The sequence below is a fragment of the Danio rerio genome, chromosome 4 (assembly GCF_049306965.1).
Source record: "Danio rerio strain Tuebingen ecotype United States chromosome 4, GRCz12tu, whole genome shotgun sequence".
NCBI classification, from domain to species: Eukaryota; Metazoa; Chordata; class Actinopteri; order Cypriniformes; family Danionidae; genus Danio; species Danio rerio.
In genome coordinates, this window is record NC_133179.1 from 41,972,501 (window position 1) to 42,000,313 (window position 27,813).

The following is a 27,813-nucleotide window of genomic DNA, read 5'->3' on the forward strand; positions in this document are numbered from 1 at the left end:
GAGAAATGAAGTGTGACATTTGTTTCTGCTCTTCTGATCTTCTTCTTCTTCATGATTTGACTTGAACTGAACAATAAAAACACATTTATTCCAGTATTTATTGATCTGTTCATGTTAGTTGATGACAGTAAAGTTGTTCTCTGTTAGTTCTTGTTGACTCTCAGTGCATTAACTGATGTTCACCAGCACAACTGTGCATTAATAATGCTTCAGTAAATGTCTGATCACTCTCATTCATCAGGAGTCAGTAACTAGGATTCATAAATGCTCTACAAGATTCATTCACTGTTCTGAATTAACATTAACGACAGCTTAATGTAGAGTTTGATCATCATAAGACACACAAATACACCAACAGTAGAGTTAAATCTCCATCACATGTTGAGTTTTCTCCATCACTAACACACACTTGATGACACTATTACTTTCAGATTCTGATGAGTGTTTCAGCAGTTTTTCTTCTATAACCAAGACCACACACACACACACAGACACATATTATTCACAATTATTTACTCAAGTGAAGCCTTGACAGTTTTACAATGCAGAGTTATGACTTGTTGCCTCTCAGAATACTGATGATTGGGTGTGATTGAGCATTTTAAAACAAGTTAATAGAGCTGAAATAAAGTCTTAAACACACAAGGCTGCTGCTCTTAAACTGTCTCTGATCGTATTTAAGCTAAATGTGCAGGTTAATTTGGAGCTTTAATAATCTCCCACATTCTGCTCCCGTATAATTATGGGCGTAGATCTGATTTAACAGTAGAGGGGGACAATAAATATAAAATTTCTTTCGAGCATTTTTTTGAAGGGGACACAAATAATACAGCAGAATTGTACTAATAAAGATATGTCCCCGCAGTTAAAAATGGTTTCATCATATTTATTAGTATAGCATGGAGACTACGTCATTATGATTATTGTCAAAGTTTTCTCAGGTTCAATGACAGCAAATTTTTCTTCAAAACTATTTATTGCACTGTTTGTTGTGTTGTTTACAGTCAACAGTCTGACTCCTGAAGCGGAGTAAATGCAGGAAAAGACATTTTCCATACTCATAATAACTAACTTTAAAAACATTAAAATAGCCGATCATATTGTAAATCAGTGAGCCAGTGAAATCTGTAAACATTCAAAAAAATTGTTCACCCCCCAAAAGAATTGTCATCATCCCTTCAATAAAATACAACACCCTTACCTGACACTACATCTGACTGACCCTGCTCTGCCGGTTCCTCAATCATCTCTTTCTCTTTCGCCTGTGATTGATAATGTGACATTAGTATTTTCTTTTTTTTTATATATATATTTTATTTAAAGCTTTTCACATTTTAAAGAACAAACCCCAAATCCCTCCCATGCCAGCAAATAATAATAAAGAAACATATTTGAAATGTAGATACATATGAACATGTACATCCACAACTGTACAGATACCTAATCATATTTCTCTATGAAAAATCTATACCTGCACATATCCACAAGTTCAGTCGAATATCTGCATATGTACATGACATATAGAGCATATATACATATGAGTACAAATCAATACAGATAACAAGAGAAAGGGAAAGAGATAAATAAAAATAATAATAATAAATAAATAAATAAATAAATAATAAAATTGGATAATTGAAAACCTATACATACCTAATTATTAAGAATTAGTATTTTGTTAACATTGTTATGATTCAGAATCTTCCATACCAATCAGTTTTCATTGATCAGTCGGTAGACATTCAAAAAAGGGCTTCCAAATTTTTTAAAATTTCTTTGGTTTACCTGCAATCTCATATCTAATCTTTTCCATGTGTAGTACATTACAAAACTCTGTGAGCCATGTCTCAAATTTAGGTGTACACTCTTTGTTCCACGTCAATAATATTACCTTTTTTGCCATAGTCATTCCATATTGAACTGTCTGGATATGATCCAAGCTAAAGTTTTCAAAGGGAGGAGCCCAGCCTAATATTGCAATAAGAGGGTCAGGTGGAAAATCAATCCTTAGTACTTCAGAGTAAAAAGAGAACACCTCCATCCAAAATTTTGATATTTTTGGGCAGAACCAAAATATGTGTGCCAGTGTACCTTCATTGGACTTGCATTTAATACAAAGAGGCGATACAGAGGGATATATTGAGTGTAATTTAGTGCGGGAATAGTGTAGTCTATGGACTACCTTATATTGGATCAGCTGGAGGTTGGAGTTAATGGAACAGGACCTGATAACTTGAAGAGCATTAGTCCAGTTATCTTCTGAGATCTCTAATCCCAGGTCATTTTCCCAAGTCATCTTTAGATTTTCTGTTGTAGGGATTCTGATATCATTAAAATATTCAACATATCTAGTGACAAGACCCTTCAAGTTAGGTTCCAATGTCATGCATGAATAAAGGTATTCAGGTTCTTTATACGTTTCAAAATTGGAAATATTCTTTTTAACATAGTTCCGTATTTGTAAATACCGGAAAAAATGAGAGGAAGGTAACCCGAACTTTTCACTAAGCTGCGTGAATGAAGCAAAAATGTTACCTATATAAAGATCCCCTATAGTTCTAACTCCACTATCTTTCCATGATAAAAATGTTTTATCTGATCGTGAGGGAGTAAATGCATGATTGTAAGCAATAGGGGTAAGACTACAGGTCTGAGGGAATTTAAAAATCTTTCTAAGTTGATACCAAATCTTGAGAGAGTCTAAAACAATAGGGTTACATATCTTGAAAGTTCTAATAGGTTTGTTTTCTGCAAAAAGTAGAGAGGGAAGGGACGATTCCTGAATGTCTTGTTCAATTGCCAACCATGCAGGACTGGTCCCACTAAACTTCCCAGTACATGCAGTCCACCAATACATTAGCGCCCTTAGGTTGGCTGCCCAGTAATAATGCTGAAAACAGGGAAGACCAAGGCCTTCTACCCTACGTGCTTTACAAACATGCATTTTTGAAATGCGATGTACTTTAAATCCCCAGATAAATGGCATGATCAGAGTATCAAGTGACTTAAAAAATGCTTGAGTCAGGAAAATAGGAACATTTTGAAATAAATAAAGGAATCTAGGTAGTGTAACCATTTTGACTGCATTAACGTGACCGATCATTGTTAAAGGAAGTACTCTCCAAGTCTCTATATCTTTCTTCAGATTATCTATCATGATTTTGTAATTTGTTTCATATAAAAGTTTGTAATGTCTAGGAACAATGATACCCAAATATTTTAATTCACTAACAGTTTTAAAGGGGAGACTATTAATAAAATCTATATCTATGTTGTCATATAACGTCATAAATTCACTTTTCTGCCAGTTAACTGTGTATCCAGAAATATTGCCAAAGTTTTTGATAAGATCAAGCAGAGAGGGCAAAGATTTTTCTGGCTCTGAAACAAAAAGAAGAACATCATCCGCATATAAAGATATATGATGTCTTACATCTCCCATTATCACGGGAGAGATATGTGGGTGATTTCTGATGCTTATTGCTAAAGGTTCCATGGCAATAGCAAAAAGTAACGGACTCAGTGGACAGCCCTGTCGGGTACCACGATGCAGGAGGAAAGGAGAGGATATATTGTTATTCGTAATGACTGAGGCAGAGGGGCAAAGATATAACATCCTAATCCATGCCGAAAAATTTTGCCTTAAACCAAATTCTTCAATAGTATCATAATCTGTTTTTAATAAAAAATAAAAAAAAATCACATTTTATAACAATTGCAGACAGATCTGTTTCCATCAAGAGTAGTACACAGTTCAGATTAAACATTATTGGACATACAGTGCTCAGTGTAACAGGGTTAAAATAATGTTTAATTGTCTTTCACCAAAATGGGTTATTTTGTTTATTTTGTGGTTGTTGGGAGACCTCTTGTGGCAACAGTGTTTGATTGTTTCTTTCGCCCGCAAAGCCCCGCCTACAGCTGAAAATGGTTGCTGAATACAGAAAGGCGGTAGGTAAAATGTGCTCCAGCTAAATGTGACAAATTTTGTATTTTAACACATATTAATAACACATACAAGCCCAATATGAACATTAAGTGATGTTTTAGATCAAATCTGTCGAATGATTGCCGTGTTTGACAAACTTTGTGTGGTTTAATTTGCTCATGCTATGTGTAGCTGGAATGATGACATTAGTATGTGCAGGGGTGATTTCTTACTATTTGTTTTTTTTTTTTAGATGCATGTTTAAATGTATACTGTTGCCAGAGGATGTATATTTCTGTTACAGAATAAACAACGCAGAACGCAGTTCTCTGTGTCCGCCTGAGTGATTTGTGTCATCAGGAAGAAAAGCGTTACATCAGCACTCATTCTTTTTTGGCTTAGTCCCTTTATTAATCTGGGGTTACCACAACAGAACGAACCACCAACTTATCCAGCATATGTTTTACGCAGCGGATGCCCTTTCATCATGGGGAACACATATACTCATTCACACTAAGGACAATTTTGCTTACCCAATTCACCTATACCACATGTGTTTGAACTTGTAGGGGGAAACCGGAGAAAACCCACACCAACACGGGGAGAACATGCAAACTCCACACAGAAATGCCAACTGATCCAGCCGAGGTGGTCCATCTTACCTCTGGTCTAATTTTATTCATTCATTTTTTCACTCATTTTCTTAGTCCCTTTATTAATCCGGGGTCGCCACAGCGGAATGACCGCCAACTTATCCAGCAAGTTTTTACGCAGCGGATGCCCTTCCAGCTACAACCCATCTCTGGGAAACATCCATACACACTATGGATAATTTAGCCCACCCAATTCACCTGTACCGCATGTCTTTGGACTGTGGGGTAAACCGGAGCACCCAGAGGAAACCCACGCGAAGGCAGGGAGAACATGCAAACTCCACAAAGAAACGCCAACTGAGCCGAGGTTCGAACCTGCAACCTTCTTGCTGTAATGCGACAGCACTACCTACTGCGCCACTGCCTCGGTCTAATTTTACATACCCCAAAATAAAAACGATATATTTTTAACTTCAATAATGAACCTGTTAAAAGGTTTACACTGGTTAAATTACTTTTAAAACACATTGTCCTTAACACCCTGTCACAGTGAACAACCCCGTCACAGCAGATGCCACACTGTCATTTTCATAAAAGGTTTATGAAAAGGAAATGAAATGTTACATAAATTAATGTTAAATGGTGTTCTTGCTGTGTGGATTTAATGAATAAAAATGTAACTTGATTTGTATTTTTTAAGTGAGTTTGTTTTTTCAGTGAAAACAATGAGGCAATTGAGATGCCAAATTTATTTTTAAAGTAAAAAAATTGATAATAAAAAAGTAATTAAACTACAGACTTTTTATTGATAGCTGCATAAAAGAGGACATTTTATTATTTGGAAAACATTTAAAATTAAAAAGCAATTCGTTTTTTTACTACTGTAATATCATACATATTGTGCGTAACGATGTGGTACAAGAGAGGCTCTCTTGCCTAAAGAAACGCAACAATTAATAAGGATTTTGAGCCTGAGGTGGGAAAATAGCTGTTTTGGAGGGTTAAGATATCTTGCAAGTTGTAGTTTTTTTTTATTATTTGTACTTGATGAGAATTTAGAAAATTGCAATGTGGAAATGGCACCCTTTCATATGAATTGCCATCTCTTATTATCTGTATTCTACGTTTCTTGCCATTCTTTAGCAACATCTTCAGTAATAATATTTAACTTTACCTTTATTTTAAGAAGCATTAAGGGTAGTACACATAAAAATTACAATTCTGTCATTTACTTATCCTCTACTTGATCCAAACCTGTTTGAGGTTCTTCTGCTGAATGCAAATGAAGATATACTGAAGAATACAGCGGCAAAAAACAGCAACTATGGTTCAACGGCACAAAGTGTTCTTGGGGCTCCATTACAATTGAACCACTTGTTTTTGGTTCCTTTTCTGGACTTTAAGCATCTCGGGACTCTCAGATTTCATCTAAAAAGTCTTCATTTGTGTTCTGAAGATGAGCAAAGTTCTCAGGGGATTGAAACAGGTGGTGGACAATGCCTGAGTGCCTAGACTGCACTAAAACCCTAAATATAGCCTATGAAGTTGTAGAAATAGGAAAGTAGATGTCATAATTACAGGGATGAGATTTGGATATTAATAGTAGTGTGTTTTAGACCTGCAAGTCATCATAAAGTGGATTAAAAAAAGTTTTTCAAAATTGTCGTAAAAAAGTTTAGATTAAAGGTTTTGATCAACTTCAAATACTGTTTATCTGTGCCTCTCTAGTTGTGTGTGTGTGTGATAGAGAGAGAGAGCAGATATAATGGAAAGTGGAAAACGAGGGAGAAATGTATCAATAAGTTATGACTGCAACAGTAAGTGGCAAAAAAAGAGCTAAACAAAAAAGACTTTTATTTTGGCGTGTTGTGTGACGTCATAAGGCTGCGCCGCTCCTGCGCTGGAATTCGACTGGACAGAGGTTTGTGTTTAAAACTTTTACAGAAATATAAACTGATTGATTAAAGTTTCAGGATTTTCATCCAATGCTAAATTATGAACCTGCTGTTTACAATATTATTTAACCCTGTATACAACGTAGTACTATTTTACTCACAGTAATGAAGGTCTATTGTTTGAATAAGTTAACAGAAATGTGTGTAATACATATTTTAATGACCTTTTCCTTTACCTGATTTCTTTTTATTAATGACTCTTATATAGAAACTGTTTAAGCAACTGTTGAAGAGAAATTATTTTGTTTTGTTTTAAACAGGACATTTTTATTGTTTTGTTCATTTTAAACAGAATAAAGTGTCCAAACGCAGAGGAAAACTCCTGCTGAAGCGACTGATCTCCACACTGTTATAAAGATGGCGTTTATTAAAGAGGAGAGTGAAGATGTGAAGATTAAAGAAACATTCACAGTCAAACAGGAAGATCTGCAGGAACAAACAGGTTGGTTTTCATTCTCAAAGACCAACTCAGTCATTTGATCCTCATTCAGATATATATTAATAATAATACTAATTTAATCCATCTTGCAGTTCTAAATGTGTGCTGCCTAGTTCTCCTTAATTCACATAAGAACTGATTGAAAGATAGGAATGAGTTTCTTTCGTTACTTCTTCTCATGTCTTTTGTCATTCATTTTATGTATTATTAGTCTCCCATTTTCTTTACCTTCTTAAAGTGTCCTTAAGCACTGGCACTATATAAAATAAATAAAATCAATAAACAAATAAAAAAGTTTAACTGAGCTGAGGATATTTGACTTACAGTATTCCCATAGAACAGGGGTGTCCAAACTACGGCCCGTGGGCCAATATTAATAGAATCTGGCCGCTATACAAAAATAAACGTAATTCAATAAATAACCACCGGGTATCGCTATTACATGCCTTAAATTAGTCATTACTTCTTGTTATGAAGTAAAACTAACCAACCAAACTGAAGGAAACATAATTGATAATCACATTTTGGCGAGCCATGGCGCACCAAGAAAAAGGAAAATCAACAGTCAGTGCAAGAAGTTTCAGTCACGTTGGGGCAAAGAATTTTTCTTCACAGAGGTCAGCGGGAAATGTATCTGTTTAATTTGCCAGGAATCAGTTGCAGTAATGAAGGAATTTAATATTAAAAGACATTATGAAACAAAGCATCAGGCCTTCAGCTCTTACACTGGTGCCGAATGAGATCAGAAAGTAAAACAATTAGCAGCACCCTATCAGCTCAACAACAGCAGTTTTTTTTTTGTGCTATTAAAGTGCAAGAAAATTCTACACTGCACTGCAAAAGATGTTTTTTTTTTTTTTTTTTTTTGTATATTTTTGTCTTGTTTTAAGTCCAAAAATCTAAAAAATCTTAAATAAAGGAGAATTTTCTAATTTGTTTTGAGAAATAATATGCCAATATTAAGTGAGTTTTTCCTTAAAACAAGCAAAAATAATCTGCCAATGGGGTAAGCAAAATAATCTTGTTTTTCCTTTTGACATAAGATTATTTTGCTTACCCCATTGGCAGATTAATTTGCTTGTTTTAAGGAAAAATTTGCATATTAAGGAAAATATTAGCATTTTATTTCTCAAAACAAGACAATTTTTTTGAGAATTTTTAGATATTTGGACTCAAAACAAGACAACAAAACATCTAAGTAAGAAAAGCATTTTTTGCAGTTTGGCTAGTTATGAGGTAGCTCAACTAATCGCACAGCACAGGAAACCCTTCACTGAAGGAGAATTTATAATGGATGAGTGTTGCAACTAATTTGCCCAGAGAAGATTCAAGTTTTTTAAAAACTTAAAGTCTTTCTAAAAACACAGTTCGACGACCAAAATAAAATAATTTGATAATAAAACACACACACATCTATCCATCCATCCATCCATATATATATATATATATATATATATATATATATATATATATATATATATATATATATATATATATATATATGCGTGTCTGTGTGATGTATGTAAAATTTGGCCCAGGACAACATTTTTTTTTGCATCTGGCCCTCGGCCCAAAAAGTTTGGACACCCCTGCCATAGAAGATATCTGCTATTACAGTAAGAGTGTTGGCTTAGTACTTTCCACTAGCATATGTCACGTTGATCACAATTCCCCTTTTTTCGATCAACTTTATGGGTTTAAAGTTGTTTCTAGAAGTTGTTTCTAACTCTCACAGATAGTATTTGAGTTAGAATTACATCATTATTATAATAATTACCAGGACTATTTTAAACAGAGTTTCGCTCAGTCTTAAAATGTCGTAAATTCTAAAATCTAAATTTCAGGCTTTAAAAAGTCCTAAATTTACTGAAATATTGTGTTGTAGGTCCTAAATCTTTTTAAACAAGTCTTCATTTTCCTTTGTTCATGTTTTGCTACCCAATCCGGCCAAAACCCATACAATCACCAACAATCCATCTCAATAAAACTTTCCACTTTATATTCAAAAAGGTCATTTTAACTCTATTTATCATAATGGTTTAATTATTTACTAATGCACTATGCACTAATTTGAAATCTGCTGAATGAAATGGACACTAAAATAATTATTTATTATAAACTATATGATGTTGCTGTGGGACGACATGAGGCAAAACAAACAAATTATAGTGGAACAATAACATTTAGCATTGCACTGACTTCAACTTCACTGGCCAACAAACCAGTCTAAAAATGACTTTTGCTGATTAAGAAATGGATTACAGCATGCTGATGATATGCAAAAAATTGTTAACCCTGGGTCATTCTAACTCTGGGTCATTCTAACTCTGGGTCATTCTAACTCTGGGTCATTCTAACTCTGGATAAACAGAATCCTGACCACCGTAAAACAGGAAGAAAAAGAAATTGTCTTTCTCGCCACATTATGGATTTAGTTTCATCGGCTAGACACCGGCCTCACAGCTTCGTGAATGTTAGTACTGTCACTTATTGATCTGCGATTGGTAAATGTAACTTGTGTGAACGCTACTTGACTAAAATAATAGCTTCGCTACACAAAAGCTATTTAATTTAAAAAGTAGTGACGCTACCACCACACTACTGAGAAATGTAGATAAGCTAGTAGCGTCACTACTTGCAGCGACGCTACTGCCCAACACTGTGTGGTGGCAATATTTCTAATGTAGAAATGTGTTCATTACTGATAGTCAAAGCTGTTTCAGTAACCAAAAGAGGTCTCCAGTGTACATAACTGCACAATAGGTAGTTGGTGCTGATGAGCAGTACTTCACACGGTGTGTTTGGCACCCCTCATATGGTAATCCAGGGCCGTAAAACCCATCGGTACCTCGGGTACTCTGATTAGGTTTTGCATATAAATACTTGCGCTTGACACATTTGTTTCAGATTGTTATTTGCCTATTACATTCTAAATGATGTAAATTCTAGTACATAATTTTTTAACTGTACCTTTAGAACCTTATAACATCACTAAAAGCAGCATTGAAGCAGTCTCCTTTTAGTCATTCCACCTCTTCACAGAGATTGTCAGACTGATCTGGTGTATTAATCAACTATTTTGGGTTCTGGAACTGAACAATAATGATGTTCCAGATGCTGGACATCCACTGGCACTAGATCCTCATCAATTTAAGAGTAAATCTCCCTTCTTTGCCATCCTCTAATGCGTTTAGGTTTCGCCGCAAAATAAAATTTTGCTGTATAATGCACAATGCGGATGTAAAGAACCTGACTGATATTCTACCGGAACCATGTCAGCAGAGTTTGTGCATAGTCCATAAACTATAACTTCTATGTCTATGTTAAGCGGTTTTGAAACAATTTACATTGTAAAAGCACTAGATAAATAAAGATTAATTTAATAGAATCTGCTTAAATGTGTACACATTAATGGACCAAACACAATATGATTTGATTTATTTTACATTTACTGTGCATCAAAATTTCAGTGTGTGTAGCCAATGTTTCCAGTGTCTTTTCACTTTTCAGCTTTTGATGAGAGTTTTTAAGACTTGATAACAACTAGTGTTTTTTTTTCAGACCTAATTGAAGAGTATGAGGGGAGTAAAGAGGAGGAACATCATGTCAAAATTGAGGGAAAAACTCATTTACAGACTGATGATATTTTGAAAAGGACAGACAAGAATCGATTCACCTGCACTCAGTGTGGTAAAAGTTTTGCAAGAAAAGGCGATCTTAAAATTCACATGAGGATTCACACTGGAGAAAAACCATTCACATGCACTCAGTGTGGGAAGAGTTTCAGCCAAAAATCAAACTTTAATGTACACATGAGGATCCACACTGGAGAAAAACCATTCACATGCACTCAGTGTGGAAAGAGTTTCAACCATTTATCACATCTTAATCAACACATGATGATCCACACTAGAAAGAAACCATTCAAATGCACTCAATGTGGGAAAAGTTTTAACCGCTCATCAGACCTTCATCAACATATGAGGATTCACACTGGAGAGAAACCATTCACATGCACTCAGTGTGAGAAGAGTTTTAACTGCTCATCGAACCTTCATACACACATGAGAATCCACACTGGAGAGAAACCATTCACATGCACTCAGTGTGGAAAGAGTTTTAACTTTTCATCAAACCTTCATCGACACATGAGAATCCACACTGGAGAGAAACCATTCACATGCACTCAGTGTTGGAAGAGTTTTAACTTTTCATCAAACTTTCATCGACACATGAGGATCCACACTGGAGAGAAACCATTCACATGCAACCAGTGTGGGAAGAGTTTTAACTGCCCATCACACCTTAATCAACACATGATAATCCACACTAGAAAGAAACCATTCAAATGCACTCAATGTGGAAAAAGTTTTAACCGCTCATCAGACCTTTATAAACACATGATAATCCACACTGGAGAGAAACCATTTACATGCACTCAGTGTGGGAAGAGTTTTAACTTTTCATCAAACCTTCATCGACACATGAGGATCCACACTGGAGAGAAACCATTCACATGCACTCAGTGTGGGAAGAGTTTCATCCAATCATCATCTCTTAATCAACACATCATGAGCCACACTGGAGAGAAATCATTCATGTCTTATCATCTTGTTTAATCCCGCCCCTTTTCGCAGCGGCGTACAACAGAATTTCGCATACTCAATAGTGATGGGAAGTTCGGATCATTTTACTGACTCAGATCTTTGAGTCTCGTTCATCGGCCCTTTGGCGCCCGGGAAGAAGGAGGCGGAGAACCGACACCGTTTTTAACTGATTTATTAATAACAGTGACGGCAGCTCCTCACGGAGGCTGCCGTCTAAACCAAAACAAACGGACGGCAGGTGTATCCACTTACGCGATGGCCTCACTCCGTTCCCACGGCTCTCGGCCACGCCCCCTCGCCACAGAGTCATTTCGTTCATTCGGTTCAATTTGCCAAAATTGTATTAAAATGTTACGAACTGCTTCCAAACACATCTACAACTAGCCCAGAAGGTTGATTACACAACAAATAAGTCATAAATAAATTATAAGAAGGAGAAAAATAATAATTCAATGTTTACCTCCTCTTGTCTATAGGTATTGTTGCCTGTTTGCTCAGCTCACCTCTTCATGTCTTCAAATGTCAGTGGTTCATTCACGTTACACTGACAGTCACATATAATCTTAACCAATGTAAACAGTCTAAGCCGACAGGAGTCATGATAATTAGTTCACCTTTCGAGTCTGCTGGTTCTTGAGTCGTTCGTTCATTACGTGACAGAATGACTCAAACTTGAGGACTTGAGAGGTGAACAGATCAATTCTTTTTCTGGCTCTAAATGCATATGATTGACGAGGCTTTAGTCGTTCATGTGGACTTGACTCGATAGAGGACTCGAAAAATAAACTGACCTTGTCTCGCACCACACAACTTGCGCATGAGCGAATTAATTAAGCTTTTAGTTCATCCGAGTCATTCATTCTTTTGTCACATAATGTGAAAGAAAGCATAAGAGATGAGTTATATCCCAAATAGTCTATGTGAATAGTTTTGTAACATATGATGCTGCCAGCAATCACAACACTAAAATAATCAAAAGAAAAACAATAGTGTACATCAAGCTAGGCTTTTAAATAAATAAAACAAGCAAGCTTTAAATTAAATTACACGTTTGTGCCATAAAAGCTTCATATCAAATATGCCAACTCTTCCCAATAGATGTTTTTATGAAACAGCAATTTAAGTGAAAGATAATACAAATAAAAATACAAAAGCCACAGCGCCTAATGAGCTTAACAACTTGACTTGAGAATAGAACAGTGCATTTTTTTAAAAATTAAAATTAAATAAGCTTTAAAACAACACTGTGTGGCTTTACTTGTTGGACTTGGCTTAAGGTTTGTTAGCATTTAAAAACACAAGCTCTGAACTTTTGATAGGCTGAGTCTGTTTCTTCTTGTGTCATTAGTTGTTGTCGCAGGATAAAAGATGCTAAATGAGTAAATGCAAATGCAATCTTTCTTTAAACAAATATTAAACCAATACATAAAGTCTGCATAGAAAAACATTATTAAACAAAAATGGGGTATAAATGAACAAATTACAAATCACTTGTAATTGTAGAATTTAATTAATCTATCGCCTAGCTTAGTGTTTGTTTTCTGATAGCAAGCCAGCAAATAGACAAATCAATATATATATACTAGATATAAACCACATATCCAGTAGAAAAAAAGTAAGAATAACTTAGTGACAATTGAACAGAACTTTTTTTATTTGTTAGAAAATGCTTTTTAGGTACACATTGTTTGATGATTTTATGAAAAGTTTAAAATATGATCATATGATGCAACAAAAATTCAGTTTTACATAAAGATTATTGACTGAGGTTCTCGTTGCAGAGTACAGTGGAACTACAGTTTAAGATCAGATATGCACATAATAATGTAAGGATGGCTATATCTCTCCATAATATTAAAATCTGCAAACTGTTATGGAACTCCACACGAGACAAGAGCATGAGAATGGTCAGTCACTAAAACAATAAACTTTCTAATCTGAGAAGATCAGCTAGAAAACCAGTTGTTCAGGTTGTCTCGATCATGCATCCTGAGCCCCCCTCTTTACCCTGAACTTTACCTTCTCCACCAGAGCAGCTCACTCACATTCCACACAGAATGTTTAAGTTTTAATATGGTGTATCTTGTGGCTTTATATTCATGTTTGGTGTGATTTTAAATGTCTCTGTGTGATTGATAAAGAGGTCTTAATTTCACTGTAATATTTTACAATCTCCCTTATTTCAGTTAATTTGGGTTTTGACTTTGAAAAGATCTTTGCCAGATGCTCCACTCCAGGCAAAATGGTCTTCGCATCAACTCATGACCAGGCAAGAGTGTTAGTGAAGCTTTTATTGTCTTAAATTTATAATGATTTGAGTATTTAGGCAAAGGGTGCAGAAGTGTCCGTGGGATCCTGTAAACAGGATACCCCATGGCAGGTTGAGTCTCTGAGCTCTGCATTAGGACTTGCATGCTGCAATGTATTTCTTCATGGTCAGGTATTCCTCTTTAACTCTTAAATGTATCTTTGAGTAATTGATGTTGTACAATCTTGATTGGCTTATTTTGTTTAATTATGTGAACTGTAATGGAAAATCTTTTAATGACAAATAAATGTAAAATTCTTGTTTAAATCTAATATCTCCTGAAATCATTTAAATCTAGTAGATTGTTTAGGCTGATGTTTCCGCAGCCTACGACCAGGATTAGTCATCCATTCAGGCTCATTGGATGCAAGCATGGGGCAGCCTATTATTACTTAAAGGAAATTAGGTTATCTGCTAAGAATCGGAACTGGAGAAGATATGTCCGTGAGCAGATGAAACTGGCCAGCATACTGACTCTAAGCGACTTTGAGTAAACGATGAAACATTAATTAAATATAAGGATTTATTAGGTTAATCAATCTAAATTAGACCTAATCACAACCTATAAGGTAATCAGCTTGAATTAGATGAATCTAAATCTAAAATTATTATAAACTGGAGTCAGATTAAAATTCAGAGCTAGAAACAAATTAAAATAAATTATAACGAACAAAAATATTTCTTTTCACATGTGCTAAAAGGCTTCAACGCATTTCACCTTCACCCATGCTGTTAGCTCCGTCATGGGACTAATAGATGGACTCTTACATGTGTGTGTATTTATATAGTTTATAACCATAACAGTTCTACAGTTTCTTCTATTTTACTTGTTGATTTCTATTTTATTTAAATAGTGTATTTATTTTGTTAAAGAGCCCATATTATGTTTTTTTGAAAATGCCCTTCCATGTAGTGTAACACAGCTCTATGTGAAGTGAAATATGCAGCTAATGTTTAAATCTGTAAGTGCACAGTGTTTAAAACTGTTGATTCATCTATAAAAGAGTCGACTCATAGTGCTTCAAATGAGTCGTCTTGATAACGAGTCATTAGGTGTTTCATGATGTTGTATCTACGAAACACAAGTAGTTGCGTGCGCAAACCCGGGAGATTTGAAACCTGCGGCCTCACCCACTAACACAGAAAAAAAGCCACACACACACACGCGCACGCCGGTCGAATGTGATGTCACACTGTGCAGATGGATATTATTGAGTCTCTACCCAAAGATGAAACCTCAGCATTAGCCCAGCCTTGAGCAGTTTGAGTGCTTCTGGAAACTACATGCTTTAGACTGGGTGTATATTACATGCTTAATAATCAATTTTTAGACTGTGTGTGTGTGTGTGTGTGTAGGCCTATTATTATTTAAAATTAAATAAAAAAATAAAAATGATTATATTATGTAAAAAAAAAATATTATTCTTTATAATTATATCCAGTTCCCCTAAAACTTTGCTTAAATACCATATACATTTATTAAATAAATAAAACCAAAAAGTAAATAACTGTTTGGTCTGACAAGTTTTCAGGACATATCAAATTTCAGCACAACACTAACTAACTAGTCTCACTCACACACACACACACACACACTTGTACACACTCTCACTAACACACTCACTCTTGTACATGCTCTCTCTCACACACTTACATTCTATCTCAATTCAATTCAGAAATACTTTTTTAGCATGACTGTAAATGATACAATGTTGCCAACACAAACACATAGACATCTCACAGACACATGTACATGCTCTCACTCACAAAGATAAGCCCTCCCTCTCACACACACACTTCTACATGCTTTCTCATAAACATGTACTGGCTCTCTCTCTTACACACACTACTACATGCTGTCTTTCACTCACATACACACACACAAACAAATGTGCATTTGATACTTATATAATTTTACGTGCTCATTAGGCTTACGATAGGTGGTTGCATTGTAATTATTTGGTCATAAAGGTATTAATTGTTTTAAATAGTTTTTCAGCTAATAATGTTTGTGATGTCATACATGCTACAAAAGGCTTTTGAAGCTGACAAGACGTGGAGCAACCATGACCAGAGCGTTCCAGAGAGAAGGTGTCTCTCAAAATGCAGTGGCCCAGCTCGCTGCAATTGCAGAGCTGTACTTTGCTAACAGGGAGCAATTTAACAGAATCAGCTTCACACCAGGAAAATGAACAGAGTTCGCTCAAAAGTGTAGAGACCTCATTTTTGGAGATTTTTGCATAAAGGTTGTATCAATGAAAAGGAAGGGTTCTTTTGTATGTTTCTTTGTTCAATAATGCTCCGGTTTACTGTTGGTAAAATGTAGAAGCAAAAACCTACAGCACAATAAGCTTAGCTTATAATTCCAAAAAAATAATAATATTGAAATCAGATGCAAAAACCTTTAAATTCCGACTAAATTCATTAATTTTCTTTTCAGCTTAGTCCCTTTATTAGTCTGGAGTTGCTACAATGGAATAACCCAAGAGCTTATCCAGCACCATCCATGTTTTACACAACAGATGCCCTTCCAGCTGCAATGCATCACTGGGAAACATCCAAACACACACACATATATATATTTGAGCCTACTCAATTTACCTGTACCAAATGTCTTTGGATTTGTGGAGGAAACCAGAGCACCCAGAGGACACCCACACAAACACAGGGAGAACATGCAAACTCCACACAGAAATGCCACCTGACCTAGCTGAGGCTCGAACCAACAAATTTCTTACTGTGAGGCGAACGTTCTACCCTCAGCGCCACCACATTGCCGGCAATTTAATTGTTATTCTAAAATTAGTTTTTTTTTTAGCCTACTGTTTGAAAGATAATGAAAAAATATTTGCCACAAAAATAGTTAAATTGCAGAGCTAAGACTTAAAATATATATACATTTTAGGAAAAAATTTGTATGGTGGCTGCATGGTGGTGCAGTGGGTAGCATGTTCGCCTTACAGCAAGAAGGTCACTAGTTCGAGCCTAAGCTGGGTCAGTTGGTTTTTCTGTGTGGAGTTTGCATGTTCTCCCCATGTTCGTGTGGGTTTCCTCTGGGTGCTCTGGTTTCCCTGACAAATCCAAAAACATGTGATCAAGACGGCAGAAGGGCCACAGCACTTTAGAGTCATGCACACCAATCAGGTAAAAACCTGTCGACTATGCATGAGCTCAGAAAATGTGATGAAGGAACGCCCAGAATTCAGGTGCTTCAAATGTGACGAAAGGGGACATTTCGCAAGGACCTGTACAGCTGTGTCGGGCCCGGATTGTAAATTGGCCCTAATACCTGCAGGGAGCTTGTGACGCCGAGTTGGCTTTGTCCGCTCGATTGACCAACGCGTACGCCTTGTTTTATCCTTGCAGGCCTAACTTCGCTGGTGAAAGCACTTGTGGGGTTTCTGTAGTGTAGTGGTCATCACGTTCGCCTAACACGCGAAAGGTCCTCGGTTCGAAACCGAGCAGAAACAGTGCTCTTCTTTTGGCGAGAAAATAATAGCATCCACTGCCGCACCAGCAGTGATCGTCGACAGGCACCCAATCAAAAAGGGTTATCAGCTCGATCTGCCTGAAGGTTTCCGTAGTGTAGTGGTTATCACGTTCGCCTCACACGCGAAAGGTCCCCAGTTCGAAACTGGGCGAAAACAACCTCTGGCTTTTATGACAATTGTCAAATCAGGCTTCTGTTGAGTACTGACGTTCACTGAAAACATTCTTTCTGCAGAGCGGTGTGAGGCTAGAAGTTTGAATTCAGCTCAGTGTTTACCGCCCCTCGCGGTGTCGCAAACTTGCGTAGAATCTGATTTCTTTTAGCTTTGTGTTGTGCATGAGCAGGTGGCCAGTGCGTTTGCTGGCCCTTCACGGTGCAGACCGTACAAGACAGCTCTATAAAAAAAGACTATAAATACTTGAAGCAGCACTGGCCTATTGGTTTCCGTAGTGTAGTGTTTATCATGTTTGCATTACACGCTAAAGGTCTCCTGTTCGAAACTGGGCGGAAGCATACAATTAGCGGACACTTTTGTCCAAAGCGACATACAATAGTGGAGGTATTCAACAAGACGAGGCAATGCATACGAAAAAGGGCTATTTATTCCAAGTAATTTGTTTGTGCTCAGAGAATTTAGTGCTGGAGTAGGAGTTTCGTTTTCTTTAGAGAGAGGGATATTCACCGGGGTTCGGGTGTACTCTGAAGAGATGGGTGTTAGCTGTCGTTTGAAGGACACCGGTGTATCCGTAATCCGAGTGGGAATGGGAAGGTGATTCCACCAGCGTAGAACATTGAATGAAAACATTGTGGAAAGTGACTTTCCGTCTCTCTGCGCTGGCACCACAAGACAGTGCTCTCACCCTAACCGGAGGCCCCTGTGGTTATCACGATGGCTTTACAAGCGGAGGGTCTCCTGTTAGCAACTGGGCGGAAACATTCAGATTTGCTTTTACGCACATTCTCAATTGGCTCTCTGCTCACTGGATGATCCACGATACAAGGGCATGGATCTGTCAAATGTCATGACTTGACGTTGTACGAGGATTTGACGAAAAAATGCCCTGCAAACCTTAAAAAGCAACACCATCCCAGGACAATTCTTTTGATCCCCTTTCAGTGCACTTGCATTAAAGCCCGCGTGATGCGGCACTTTGTCAGTGTTACTGTATCATTCGGACATGGGGGCAGAGAGTTAAAGAATTCAGCCTGAGCGCACTGCCGCAGGCTCGGTTTGTCAGAAGTGGGATTCGAACCCACGCCTCCAGGGGAGACTGCGACCTGAACGCAGCGCCTTAGACCGCTCGGCCATCCTGACATGCAAGCTTGGCAGGAGCTGTCTCCTGGGAGCCACACCGCAGTACCGTGACATGGAATCTGGTGCTTCACAGCTTGCCCAGCTCCGGCTGTCCAGCTCATTGGCGCTGCAGGCAGCTAATCTGTGCTCGCCTCCTGGGGCTGCGCCTAGTTTCAATAGCCAACACTTGACAGCTGTCATTGCTTACGGCCACACCACCCTGAGGGGGCTATAGAGCAAACAGGAAGTGAGTTGGCAGCAGTAAGGAGAGAAAGGCTCTCCCCATTTTGTTTGTCTACCTTTTTGTTTATTGACCTTGAGTGTTTTTGTTTGTTTGTTTTCTTTTTGTCTTTAAAAACCACCTAACAGCAGCATTTTGCTGACTGAAGGGTGGTTATGTAGTGTGTTTTATTTTTAATCATGGACAGATTCCCCGGCAACGACATGGAAATGGAGGGACTTGCAAGAAAGGATAAAGAAAATGGGCTGGATAATAGACGGAGAGGTAAAGAAAATGGACTTGACAACAGACAAAGAGATAAATAAAATGAAGAGCCCGGCCAACGAAGAGGTGAGAAAGGTAAGGATAGGCAAGAGGTACAAAGAAGAGTATGCACAAAGGAAGCAACAGTAACTGTAGAAGTAGAAAATGTAAAAGATGCAAGAAGATTTGATATAACCAAAGCAGTCACGGAGCTGATTGGAGAAGGAAGAATGCTGGCGGTGAGACCCAAACAAACAAAGGGAGTATGAAGTAACAATGGAGACTGAAGCTGACACCGAAATTTTAATAGACAATGGATTGACAATTAAAGGAGTGAAATCTGAAGTACGGAGGTTACAAAACAGAGACTATGTTGTTTCGTTCAAGCATCTGCCTGTTTACCTAGCAAATGAAGAAATGTTAAGCAAGCTAGAGAGATGGGGAGTTTTCCCCATATCTAAAATTAAAAGAAGATTGTATCCTGGCACAAACATAGAAGATGGAACAAGGTTTGTAAAAAACAGATTTCCGGAAGAGATGGTCTCCTTACCATACAGTACCAAAATCGAGACGGCGGAAGCGCCACAGCACTTTAGAGTCATGCACACCAATCAGGTAAAAACCTGTCGACTATGCATGAGCTCAGAAAATGTGATGAAGGAACGCCCAGAATTCAGGTGCTTCAAATGTGACGAAAGGGGACATTTCGCAAGGACCTGTACAGCTGTGTCGGGCCCGGATTGTAAATTGGCCGTAATACCTGCAGGGAGCTTGTGACGCCGAGTTGGCTTTGTCCGCTCGATTGACCAACGCGTACGCCTTGTTTTATCCTTGCAGGCCTAACTTCGCTGGTGAAAGCACTTGTGGGGTTTCTGTAGTGTAGTGGTCATCACGTTCGCCTAACACGCGAAAGGTCCTCGGTTCGAAACCGAGCAGAAACAGTGCTCTTCTTTTGGCGAGAAAATAATAGCATCCACTGCAGCACCAGCAGTGATCGTCGACAGGCACCCAATCAAAAAGGGTTATCAGCTCGATCTGCCTGAAGGTTTCCGTAGTGTAGTGGTTATCACGTTCGCCTCACACGCGAAAGGTCCCCAGTTCGAAACTGGGCGGAAACAACCTCTGGCTTTTATGACAATTGTCAAATCAGGCTTCTGTGGAGTACTGACGTTCACTGAAAACATTCTTTCTGCAGAGCGGTGTGAGGCTAGAAGTTTGAATTCAGCTCAGTGTTTACCGCCCCTCGCGGTGTCGCAAACTTGCGTAGAATCTGATTTCTTTTAGCTTTGTGTTGTGCATGAGCAGGTGGCCAGTGCGTTTGCTGGCCCTTCACGGTGCAGACCGTACAAGACAGCTCTATAAAAAAAGACTATAAATACTTGAAGCAGCACTGGCCTATTGGTTTCCGTAGTGTAGTGTTTATCATGTTTGCATTACACGCTAAAGGTCTCCTGTTCGAAACTGGGCGGAAGCATACAATTAGCGGACACTTTTGTCCAAAGCGACATACAATAGTGGAGGTATTCAACAAGACGAGGCAATGCATACGAAAAAGGGCTATTTATTCCAAGTAATTTGTTTGTGCTCAGAGAATTTAGTGCTGGAGTAGGAGTTTCGTTTTCTTTAGAGAGAGGGATATTCACCGGGGTTCGGGTGTACTCTGAAGAGATGGGTGTTAGCTGTCGTTTGAAGGACACCGGTGTATCCGTAATCCGAGTGGGAATGGGAAGGTGATTCCACCAGCGTAGAACATTGAATGAAAACATTGTGGAAAGTGACTTTCCGTCTCTCTGCGCTGGCACCACAAGACAGTGCTCTCACCCTAACCGGAGGCTCCTGTGGTTATCACGATGGCTTTACAAGCGGAGGGTCTCCTGTTAGCAACTGGGCGGAAACATTCAGATTTGCTTTTACGCACATTCTCAATTGGCTCTCTGCTCACTGGATGATCCACGATACAAGGGCATGGATCTGTCAAATGTCATGACTTGACGTTGTACGAGGATTTGACGAAAAAAAATGCCCTGCAAACCTTAAAAAGCAACACCATCCCAGGACAATTCTTTTGATCCCCTTTCAGTGCACTTGCATTAAAGCCCGCGTGATGCGGCACTTTGTCAGTGTTACTGTATCATACGGACATGGGGGCAGAGAGTTAAAGAATTCAGCCTGAGCGCACTGCCGCAGGCTCGGTTTGTCAGAAGTGGGATTCGAACCAACGCCTCCAGGGGAGACTGCGACCTGAACGCAGCGCCTTAGACCGCTCGGCCATCCTGACATGCAAGCTTGGCAGGAGCTGTCTCCTGGGAGCCACACCGCAGTACCGTGACATGGAATCTGGTGCTTCACAGCTTGCCCAGCTCCGGCTGTCCAGCTCATTGGCGCTGCAGGCAGCTAATCTGTGCTCGCCTCCTGGGGCTGCGCCTAGTTTCAATAGCCAACACTTGACAGCTGTCATTGCTTACGGCCACACCACCCTGAGGGGGCTATAGAGCAAACAGGAAGTGAGTTGGCAGCAGTAAGGAGAGAAAGGCTCTCCCCATTTTGTTTGTCTACCTTTTTGTTTATTGACCTTGAGTGTTTTTGTTTGTTTGTTTTCTTTTTGTCTTTAAAAACCACCTAACAGCAGCATTTTGCTGACTGAAGGGTGGTTATGTAGTGTGTTTTATTTTTAATCATGGACAGATTCCCCGGCAACGACATGGAAATGGAGGGACTTGCAAGAAAGGATAAAGAAAATGGGCTGGATAATAGACGGAGAGGGAAAGAAAATGGACTTGACAACAGACAAAGAGATAAATAAAATGAAGAGCCCGGCCAACGAAGAGGTGAGAAAGGTAAGGATAAGCAAGAGGTACAAAGAAGAGTATGCACAAAGGAAGCAACAGTAACTGTAGAAGTAGAAAATGTAAAAGATGCAAGAAGATTTGATATAACCAAAGCAGTCACGGAGCTGATTGGAGAAGGAAGAATGCTGGCGGTGAGACCCAAACAAACAAAGGGAGTATGAAGTAACAATGGAGACTGAAGCTGACACCGAAATTTTAATAGACAATGGATTGACAATTAAAGGAGTGAAATCTGAAGTACGGAGGTTACAAAACAGAGACTATGTTGTTTCGTTCAAGCATCTGCCTGTTTACCTAGCAAATGAAGAAATGTTAAGCAAGCTAGAGAGATGGGGAGTTTTCCCCATATCTAAAATTAAAAGAAGATTGTATCCTGGCACAAACATAGAAGATGGAACAAGGTTTGTAAAAAACAGATTTCCGGAAGAGATGGTCTCCTTACCATACAGTACCAAAATCGAGACGGCGGAAGCGCCACAGCACTTTAGAGTCATGCACACCAATCAGGTAAAAACCTGTCGACTATGCATGAGCTCAGAAAATGTGATGAAGGAACGCCCAGAATTCAGGTGCTTCAAATGTGACGAAAGGGGACATTTCGCAAGGACCTGTACAGCTGTGTCGGGCCCGGATTGTAAATTGGCCGTAATACCTGCAGGGAGCTTGTGACGCCGAGTTGGCTTTGTCCGCTCGATTGACCAACGCGTACGCCTTGTTTTATCCTTGCAGGCCTAACTTCGCTGGTGAAAGCACTTGTGGGGTTTCTGTAGTGTAGTGGTCATCACGTTCGCCTAACACGCGAAAGGTCCTCGGTTCGAAACCGAGCAGAAACAGTGCTCTTCTTTTGGCGAGAAAATAATAGCATCCACTGCAGCACCAGCAGTGATCGTCGACAGGCACCCAATCAAAAAGGGTTATCAGCTCGATCTGCCTGAAGGTTTCCGTAGTGTAGTGGTTATCACGTTCGCCTCACACGCGAAAGGTCCCCAGTTCGAAACTGGGCGGAAACAACCTCTGGCTTTTATGACAATTGTCAAATCAGGCTTCTGTGGAGTACTGACGTTCACTGAAAACATTCTTTCTGCAGAGCGGTGTGAGGCTAGAAGTTTGAATTCAGCTCAGTGTTTACCGCCCCTCGCGGTGTCGCAAACTTGCGTAGAATCTGATTTCTTTTAGCTTTGTGTTGTGCATGAGCAGGTGGCCAGTGCGTTTGCTGGCCCTTCACGGTGCAGACCGTACAAGACAGCTCTATAAAAAAAGACTATAAATACTTGAAGCAGCACTGGCCTATTGGTTTCCGTAGTGTAGTGTTTATCATGTTTGCATTACACGCTAAAGGTCTCCTGTTCGAAACTGGGCGGAAGCATACAATTAGCGGACACTTTTGTCCAAAGCGACATACAATAGTGGAGGTATTCAACAAGACGAGGCAATGCATACGAAAAAGGGCTATTTATTCCAAGTAATTTGTTTGTGCTCAGAGAATTTAGTGCTGGAGTAGGAGTTTCGTTTTCTTTAGAGAGAGGGATATTCACCGGGGTTCGGGTGTACTCTGAAGAGATGGGTGTTAGCTGTCGTTTGAAGGACACCGGTGTATCCGTAATCCGAGTGGGAATGGGAAGGTGATTCCACCAGCGTAGAACATTGAATGAACACATTGTGGAAAGTGACTTTCCGTCTCTCTGCGCTGGCACCACAAGACAGTGCTCTCACCCTAACCGGAGGCTCCTGTGGTTATCACGATGGCTTTACAAGCGGAGGGTCTCCTGTTAGCAACTGGGCGGAAACATTCAGATTTGCTTTTACGCACATTCTCAATTGGCTCTCTGCTCACTGGATGATCCACGATACAAGGGCATGGATCTGTCAAATGTCATGACTTGACGTTGTACGAGGATTTGACGAAAAAAAATGCCCTGCAAACCTTAAAAAGCAACACCATCCCAGGACAATTCTTTTGATCCCCTTTCAGTGCACTTGCATTAAAGCCCGCGTGATGCGGCACTTTGTCAGTGTTACTGTATCATACGGACATGGGGGCAGAGAGTTAAAGAATTCAGCCTGAGCGCACTGCCGCAGGCTCGGTTTGTCAGAAGTGGGATTCGAACCAACGCCTCCAGGGGAGACTGCGACCTGAACGCAGCGCCTTAGACCGCTCGGCCATCCTGACATGCAAGCTTGGCAGGAGCTGTCTCCTGGGAGCCACACCGCAGTACCGTGACATGGAATCTGGTGCTTCACAGCTTGCCCAGCTCCGGCTGTCCAGCTCATTGGCGCTGCAGGCAGCTAATCTGTGCTCGCCTCCTGGGGCTGCGCCTAGTTTCAATAGCCAACACTTGACAGCTGTCATTGCTTACGGCCACACCACCCTGAGGGGGCTATAGAGCAAACAGGAAGTGAGTTGGCAGCAGTAAGGAGAGAAAGGCTCTCCCCATTTTGTTTGTCTACCTTTTTGTTTATTGACCTTGAGTGTTTTTGTTTGTTTGTTTTCTTTTTGTCTTTAAAAACCACCTAACAGCAGCATTTTGCTGACTGAAGGGTGGTTATGTAGTGTGTTTTATTTTTAATCATGGACAGATTCCCCGGCAACGACATGGAAATGGAGGGACTTGCAAGAAAGGATAAAGAAAATGGGCTGGATAATAGACGGAGAGGGAAAGAAAATGGACTTGACAACAGACAAAGAGATAAATAAAATGAAGAGCCCGGCCAACGAAGAGGTGAGAAAGGTAAGGATAAGCAAGAGGTACAAAGAAGAGTATGCACAAAGGAAGCAACAGTAACTGTAGAAGTAGAAAATGTAAAAGATGCAAGAAGATTTGATATAACCAAAGCAGTCACGGAGCTGATTGGAGAAGGAAGAATGCTGGCGGTGAGACCCAAACAAACAAAGGGAGTATGAAGTAACAATGGAGACTGAAGCTGACACCGAAATTTTAATAGACAATGGATTGACAATTAAAGGAGTGAAATCTGAAGTACGGAGGTTACAAAACAGAGACTATGTTGTTTCGTTCAAGCATCTGCCTGTTTACCTAGCAAATGAAGAAATGTTAAGCAAGCTAGAGAGATGGGGAGTTTTCCCCATATCTAAAATTAAAAGAAGATTGTATCCTGGCACAAACATAGAAGATGGAACAAGGTTTGTAAAAAACAGATTTCCGGAAGAGATGGTCTCCTTACCATACAGTACCAAAATCGAGACGGCGGAAGCGCCACAGCACTTTAGAGTCATGCACACCAATCAGGTAAAAACCTGTCGACTATGCATGAGCTCAGAAAATGTGATGAAGGAACGCCCAGAATTCAGGTGCTTCAAATGTGACGAAAGGGGACATTTCGCAAGGACCTGTACAGCTGTGTCGGGCCCGGATTGTAAATTGGCCCTAATACCTGCAGGGAGCTTGTGACGCCGAGTTGGCTTTGTCCGCTCGATTGACCAACGCGTACGCCTTGTTTTATCCTTGTTTTATCCTTGTTTTATGGCTCTCTGCTCACTGGATGACCCATGATACTAGGGCGTGGATCTGTCAAATGTCATGACTTGACGTTGTACGAGGATTTGACGAAAAAATTCCCTGCAAACCTTAAACGACAGACGTATGCAAAAGATTGCAGTTCTTGAAACAAAGTTACCTCTGATCCGAGCAGAAGCGTTCGCTTACTCAATGGCAGAAAAAATGATGACCTTTCACACGGTCTAAATTCGTTCTGTCAGTAACAGCGGCCGGCCGGCAAATAAAATTCTGACATTCCACAGGGCACACTCGCTTGGCGGACAAAAGCCACCGGGGGCTCTCTTTGCGTGTTCCTTCACCTGGTCAAACCGCTTTGAGGGGGGACCTTTCGAGTAGTTTTCGGCGTCAGAACAGACTCTTCTAGCGACGGGTGGGCAGGCCTTCCACAGGCGCGCGCGGCTCTACTGAAGCAAAAGAGGCTTGGCAAAGGACGAGGAAGAGAGGGAAGCGCCGCTCCAGCCGGGTCTGACGCTACTGCCTGAACTCTGTCTTGAACCACTGTACTCAGGGGAGAGCGCGAACGCAGTCCCCCACTACCAGAAATTATGACGTCAAGATTCCAACATTTGGGGAATTCGCAGGGGTCAGCGTGGCCGGAGTGCAATGGCCAAGCCTCGCCCTGGGTGAACCACCTTCTTGATCATGGTATCTCCCCTGCCAGGTAGGTATGAGTTGCCGGGTGGCGCAAATGGCAGCCGCCGTTTTCTATCGGCCGTACTCCAGGGCGGTGATGCCCAGCAACCGAGCATGGGGAATGGGCCAGCAACCCCTGTCCCCTGACGGCGCTGTACTTGCAGCAGACGTGCCTGTGCCTGCAAACCACTCGCTAGTAACTGTGGCAACGCATGAAGAGTTTGAGCTTCCTCCAGATGCTTGCTTTGTGTTTTGTCATCAGTTGGGGCTGCCAACACATGGATTCCACTGGACGCACTCGATCTGGTGATAACAGACCCTCTATGGGGGGAGGGGAGGGGATCCTCTTGTTCTTTCTTTTCTTCCATCTGTTTTCTTTCTCTACAGATGTCGTTTTTCTCTGCTTAGTTTCTGATTTGGTCTATTTGGACATGTCGACCTCCTGCTTTGCTGCGGTTCGGACCGCCTTTGCCTAGAGCTCCGTGCTTTGCACTCTTGCCTTGTATATTTTGTGTCCTGTTTTCTTACGTCAGCCTATCAGCACAGTGCTCAAACGACATAGCTTGAAGAACACGACGGGATCTACAAACGTTCCGCAAAAGAACTTCACTGACGAAAGCGGAAGCGCTAACGAAACAACCTCTCGCTGCAAGCACCTTACATTCCTGGGACGGGAAACCACCGACGGCTGGCTGCGAAATTGCCTCTGGTTCAGATTGGTTTAGAACCGTCCCTCTGCCTAAAACGCCACAGACGTCTGCAAAAGATTGCAGTTCTTGAAACAAAGTTACCTCTGATCCGAGCAGAAGCGTTCGCTTACTTAATGGCAGATAAAATGATGACCTTTCACACGGTCTGCATTCGTTCCATCAGTAACAGCGGCAGGCCGGCAAATAAAATCCTGACATTCCACAGGGCACACTCGTTTGGCGGACAAAAGCCACCGGGGGCTCTCTTTGCGTGTTCCTTCACCTGGTCAAACCGCTTTGAGGGGGGACCTTTCGAGTAGTTTTCGGCGTCAGAACAGACTCTTCCAGCGACGGGTGGGCAGGCCATCCACAGGCGCGCGCAGCTCTACTGGAGCAAAAGAGGCTTGGCAAAGGACGAGGAAGAGAGGGAAGCGCCGCTCCAGCCGGGCCCGACGCTACCGCCTGAACTCTGTCTTGAACCACTGTGCTCAGGGGAGAGCGCGAACGCAGTCCCCCACTACTAGAAATTATGCAGTCGAGATTCCCACATTTGGGGAGTTCGCAGACATCTGCCCAGGGAACGTGCAATGGTAACTGTAGACTGTAGACTCTCGTCCAACGAGAAGCCGCGATTGTCTACAGTTTGCTTAGACCCTGGGCTAATCGGAGGGATGCATTGTCTAAAGTTTAAAATCAGGGCCAATCAGCGCTGAGGATTTTCCAAAGTTTCTCTTGCTCTGAATGCTCAATTTATCGGGTCAGAAAGTTAATCTGCTGTCGAGATTAATTCGTATGTTAAAGTGATTTTGTGTGGAAAGTTATTTTTATACTGTTATATTGATGCACAGTATGTTTTGTTCACGACATGTTTGAAATATCTCACTTTTTGAGCAGTATTCGTGAGGCTGCGCCTTCAGAAAGTACACCTGTTGTTGAGATTTCGTGTGGTAAGTTATTTTTATACTGTTATATTGATGCACAATATGTTCTGGTTACATCACATTCGAAGTTTTTCACTCTTTGTGC

General features: G+C 40.3%; 2 protein-coding genes, 1 long non-coding RNA gene and 10 other non-coding genes across 14 annotated transcripts in view; 9 read left to right on the top strand and 4 right to left on the bottom strand.

Moving 5' to 3' along the window:
• Positions 1–16, top strand: part of LOC141381979 (uncharacterized) — a 16,769-nt gene extending 16,753 nt beyond the window's left edge. Inside the window, exon 7 of the mRNA XM_073949079.1 lies at positions 1–16. This exon is cut by the window's left edge and continues 1,531 nt beyond it. The gene's annotated coding sequence lies outside the window, so the exon portion shown is untranslated.
• Positions 17–3,919: 3,903 nt separating this feature from the next.
• Positions 3,920–5,212, top strand: LOC141381751 (uncharacterized). Its single transcript, XR_012402403.1, has 2 exons — positions 3,920–3,951; positions 4,233–5,212. It is a non-coding gene; the product is annotated as an uncharacterized lncRNA (long non-coding RNA).
• Positions 5,213–6,391: 1,179 nt separating this feature from the next.
• LOC137490931 (uncharacterized) lies at positions 6,392–14,100 on the top strand. Of its 2 annotated transcripts, none has more exons than XM_073947753.1 (3): positions 6,392–6,442; positions 6,737–6,918; positions 10,477–14,100. In XM_073947753.1, the coding sequence occupies exons 2-3, from the start codon at positions 6,834–6,836 to the stop codon at positions 11,532–11,534; spliced, it is 1,143 nt and encodes a 380-aa protein (XP_073803854.1). In that variant the 5' UTR covers positions 6,392–6,442; positions 6,737–6,833; the 3' UTR covers positions 11,535–14,100. The 2 variants fall into 2 exon arrangements, with proteins under 2 accessions (XP_073803854.1, XP_068076041.1); XM_068219940.2 differs by having other exon boundaries at positions 6,769–6,918.
• A 3,127-nt stretch (positions 14,101–17,227) lies between these two features.
• On the top strand, positions 17,228–17,300 carry trnav-aac (transfer RNA valine (anticodon AAC)). The gene has a single exon. It is a non-coding gene; the product is annotated as a tRNA-Val (tRNA).
• Positions 17,301–17,404: 104 nt separating this feature from the next.
• On the top strand, positions 17,405–17,477 carry trnav-cac (transfer RNA valine (anticodon CAC)). The gene has a single exon. It is a non-coding gene; the product is annotated as a tRNA-Val (tRNA).
• A 1,075-nt stretch (positions 17,478–18,552) lies between these two features.
• Positions 18,553–18,635, bottom strand: trnal-cag (transfer RNA leucine (anticodon CAG)). The gene has a single exon. It is a non-coding gene; the product is annotated as a tRNA-Leu (tRNA).
• A 1,331-nt stretch (positions 18,636–19,966) lies between these two features.
• On the top strand, positions 19,967–20,039 carry trnav-aac (transfer RNA valine (anticodon AAC)). Its single transcript has one exon. It is a non-coding gene; the product is annotated as a tRNA-Val (tRNA).
• A 104-nt stretch (positions 20,040–20,143) lies between these two features.
• trnav-cac (transfer RNA valine (anticodon CAC)) lies at positions 20,144–20,216 on the top strand. The gene has a single exon. It is a non-coding gene; the product is annotated as a tRNA-Val (tRNA).
• Positions 20,217–21,293: 1,077 nt separating this feature from the next.
• Positions 21,294–21,376, bottom strand: trnal-cag (transfer RNA leucine (anticodon CAG)). The gene has a single exon. It is a non-coding gene; the product is annotated as a tRNA-Leu (tRNA).
• Positions 21,377–22,707: 1,331 nt separating this feature from the next.
• On the top strand, positions 22,708–22,780 carry trnav-aac (transfer RNA valine (anticodon AAC)). The gene has a single exon. It is a non-coding gene; the product is annotated as a tRNA-Val (tRNA).
• Positions 22,781–22,884: 104 nt separating this feature from the next.
• On the top strand, positions 22,885–22,957 carry trnav-cac (transfer RNA valine (anticodon CAC)). Its single transcript has one exon. It is a non-coding gene; the product is annotated as a tRNA-Val (tRNA).
• Positions 22,958–24,034: 1,077 nt separating this feature from the next.
• Positions 24,035–24,117, bottom strand: trnal-cag (transfer RNA leucine (anticodon CAG)). The gene has a single exon. It is a non-coding gene; the product is annotated as a tRNA-Leu (tRNA).
• A 1,853-nt stretch (positions 24,118–25,970) lies between these two features.
• On the bottom strand, positions 25,971–26,134 carry LOC137494468 (U1 spliceosomal RNA). The gene has a single exon (XR_011014426.1). It is a non-coding gene; the product is annotated as a U1 spliceosomal RNA (small nuclear RNA).
• Between the last annotated feature and the right edge of the window lie 1,679 nt (positions 26,135–27,813).

Coding starts and splice junctions, on each gene's coding strand:
- LOC137490931 (XM_073947753.1), top strand. CDS start 6,834: ATGGCGTTTATTAAAGAGGAGAGTGAAGATGTGAAGATTAAAGAAACA. Junction 6,919..10,476: donor AGATCTGCAGGAACAAACAG/GTTGGTTTTCAT, acceptor TTTTTTTTTCAG/ACCTAATTGAAGAGTATGAG.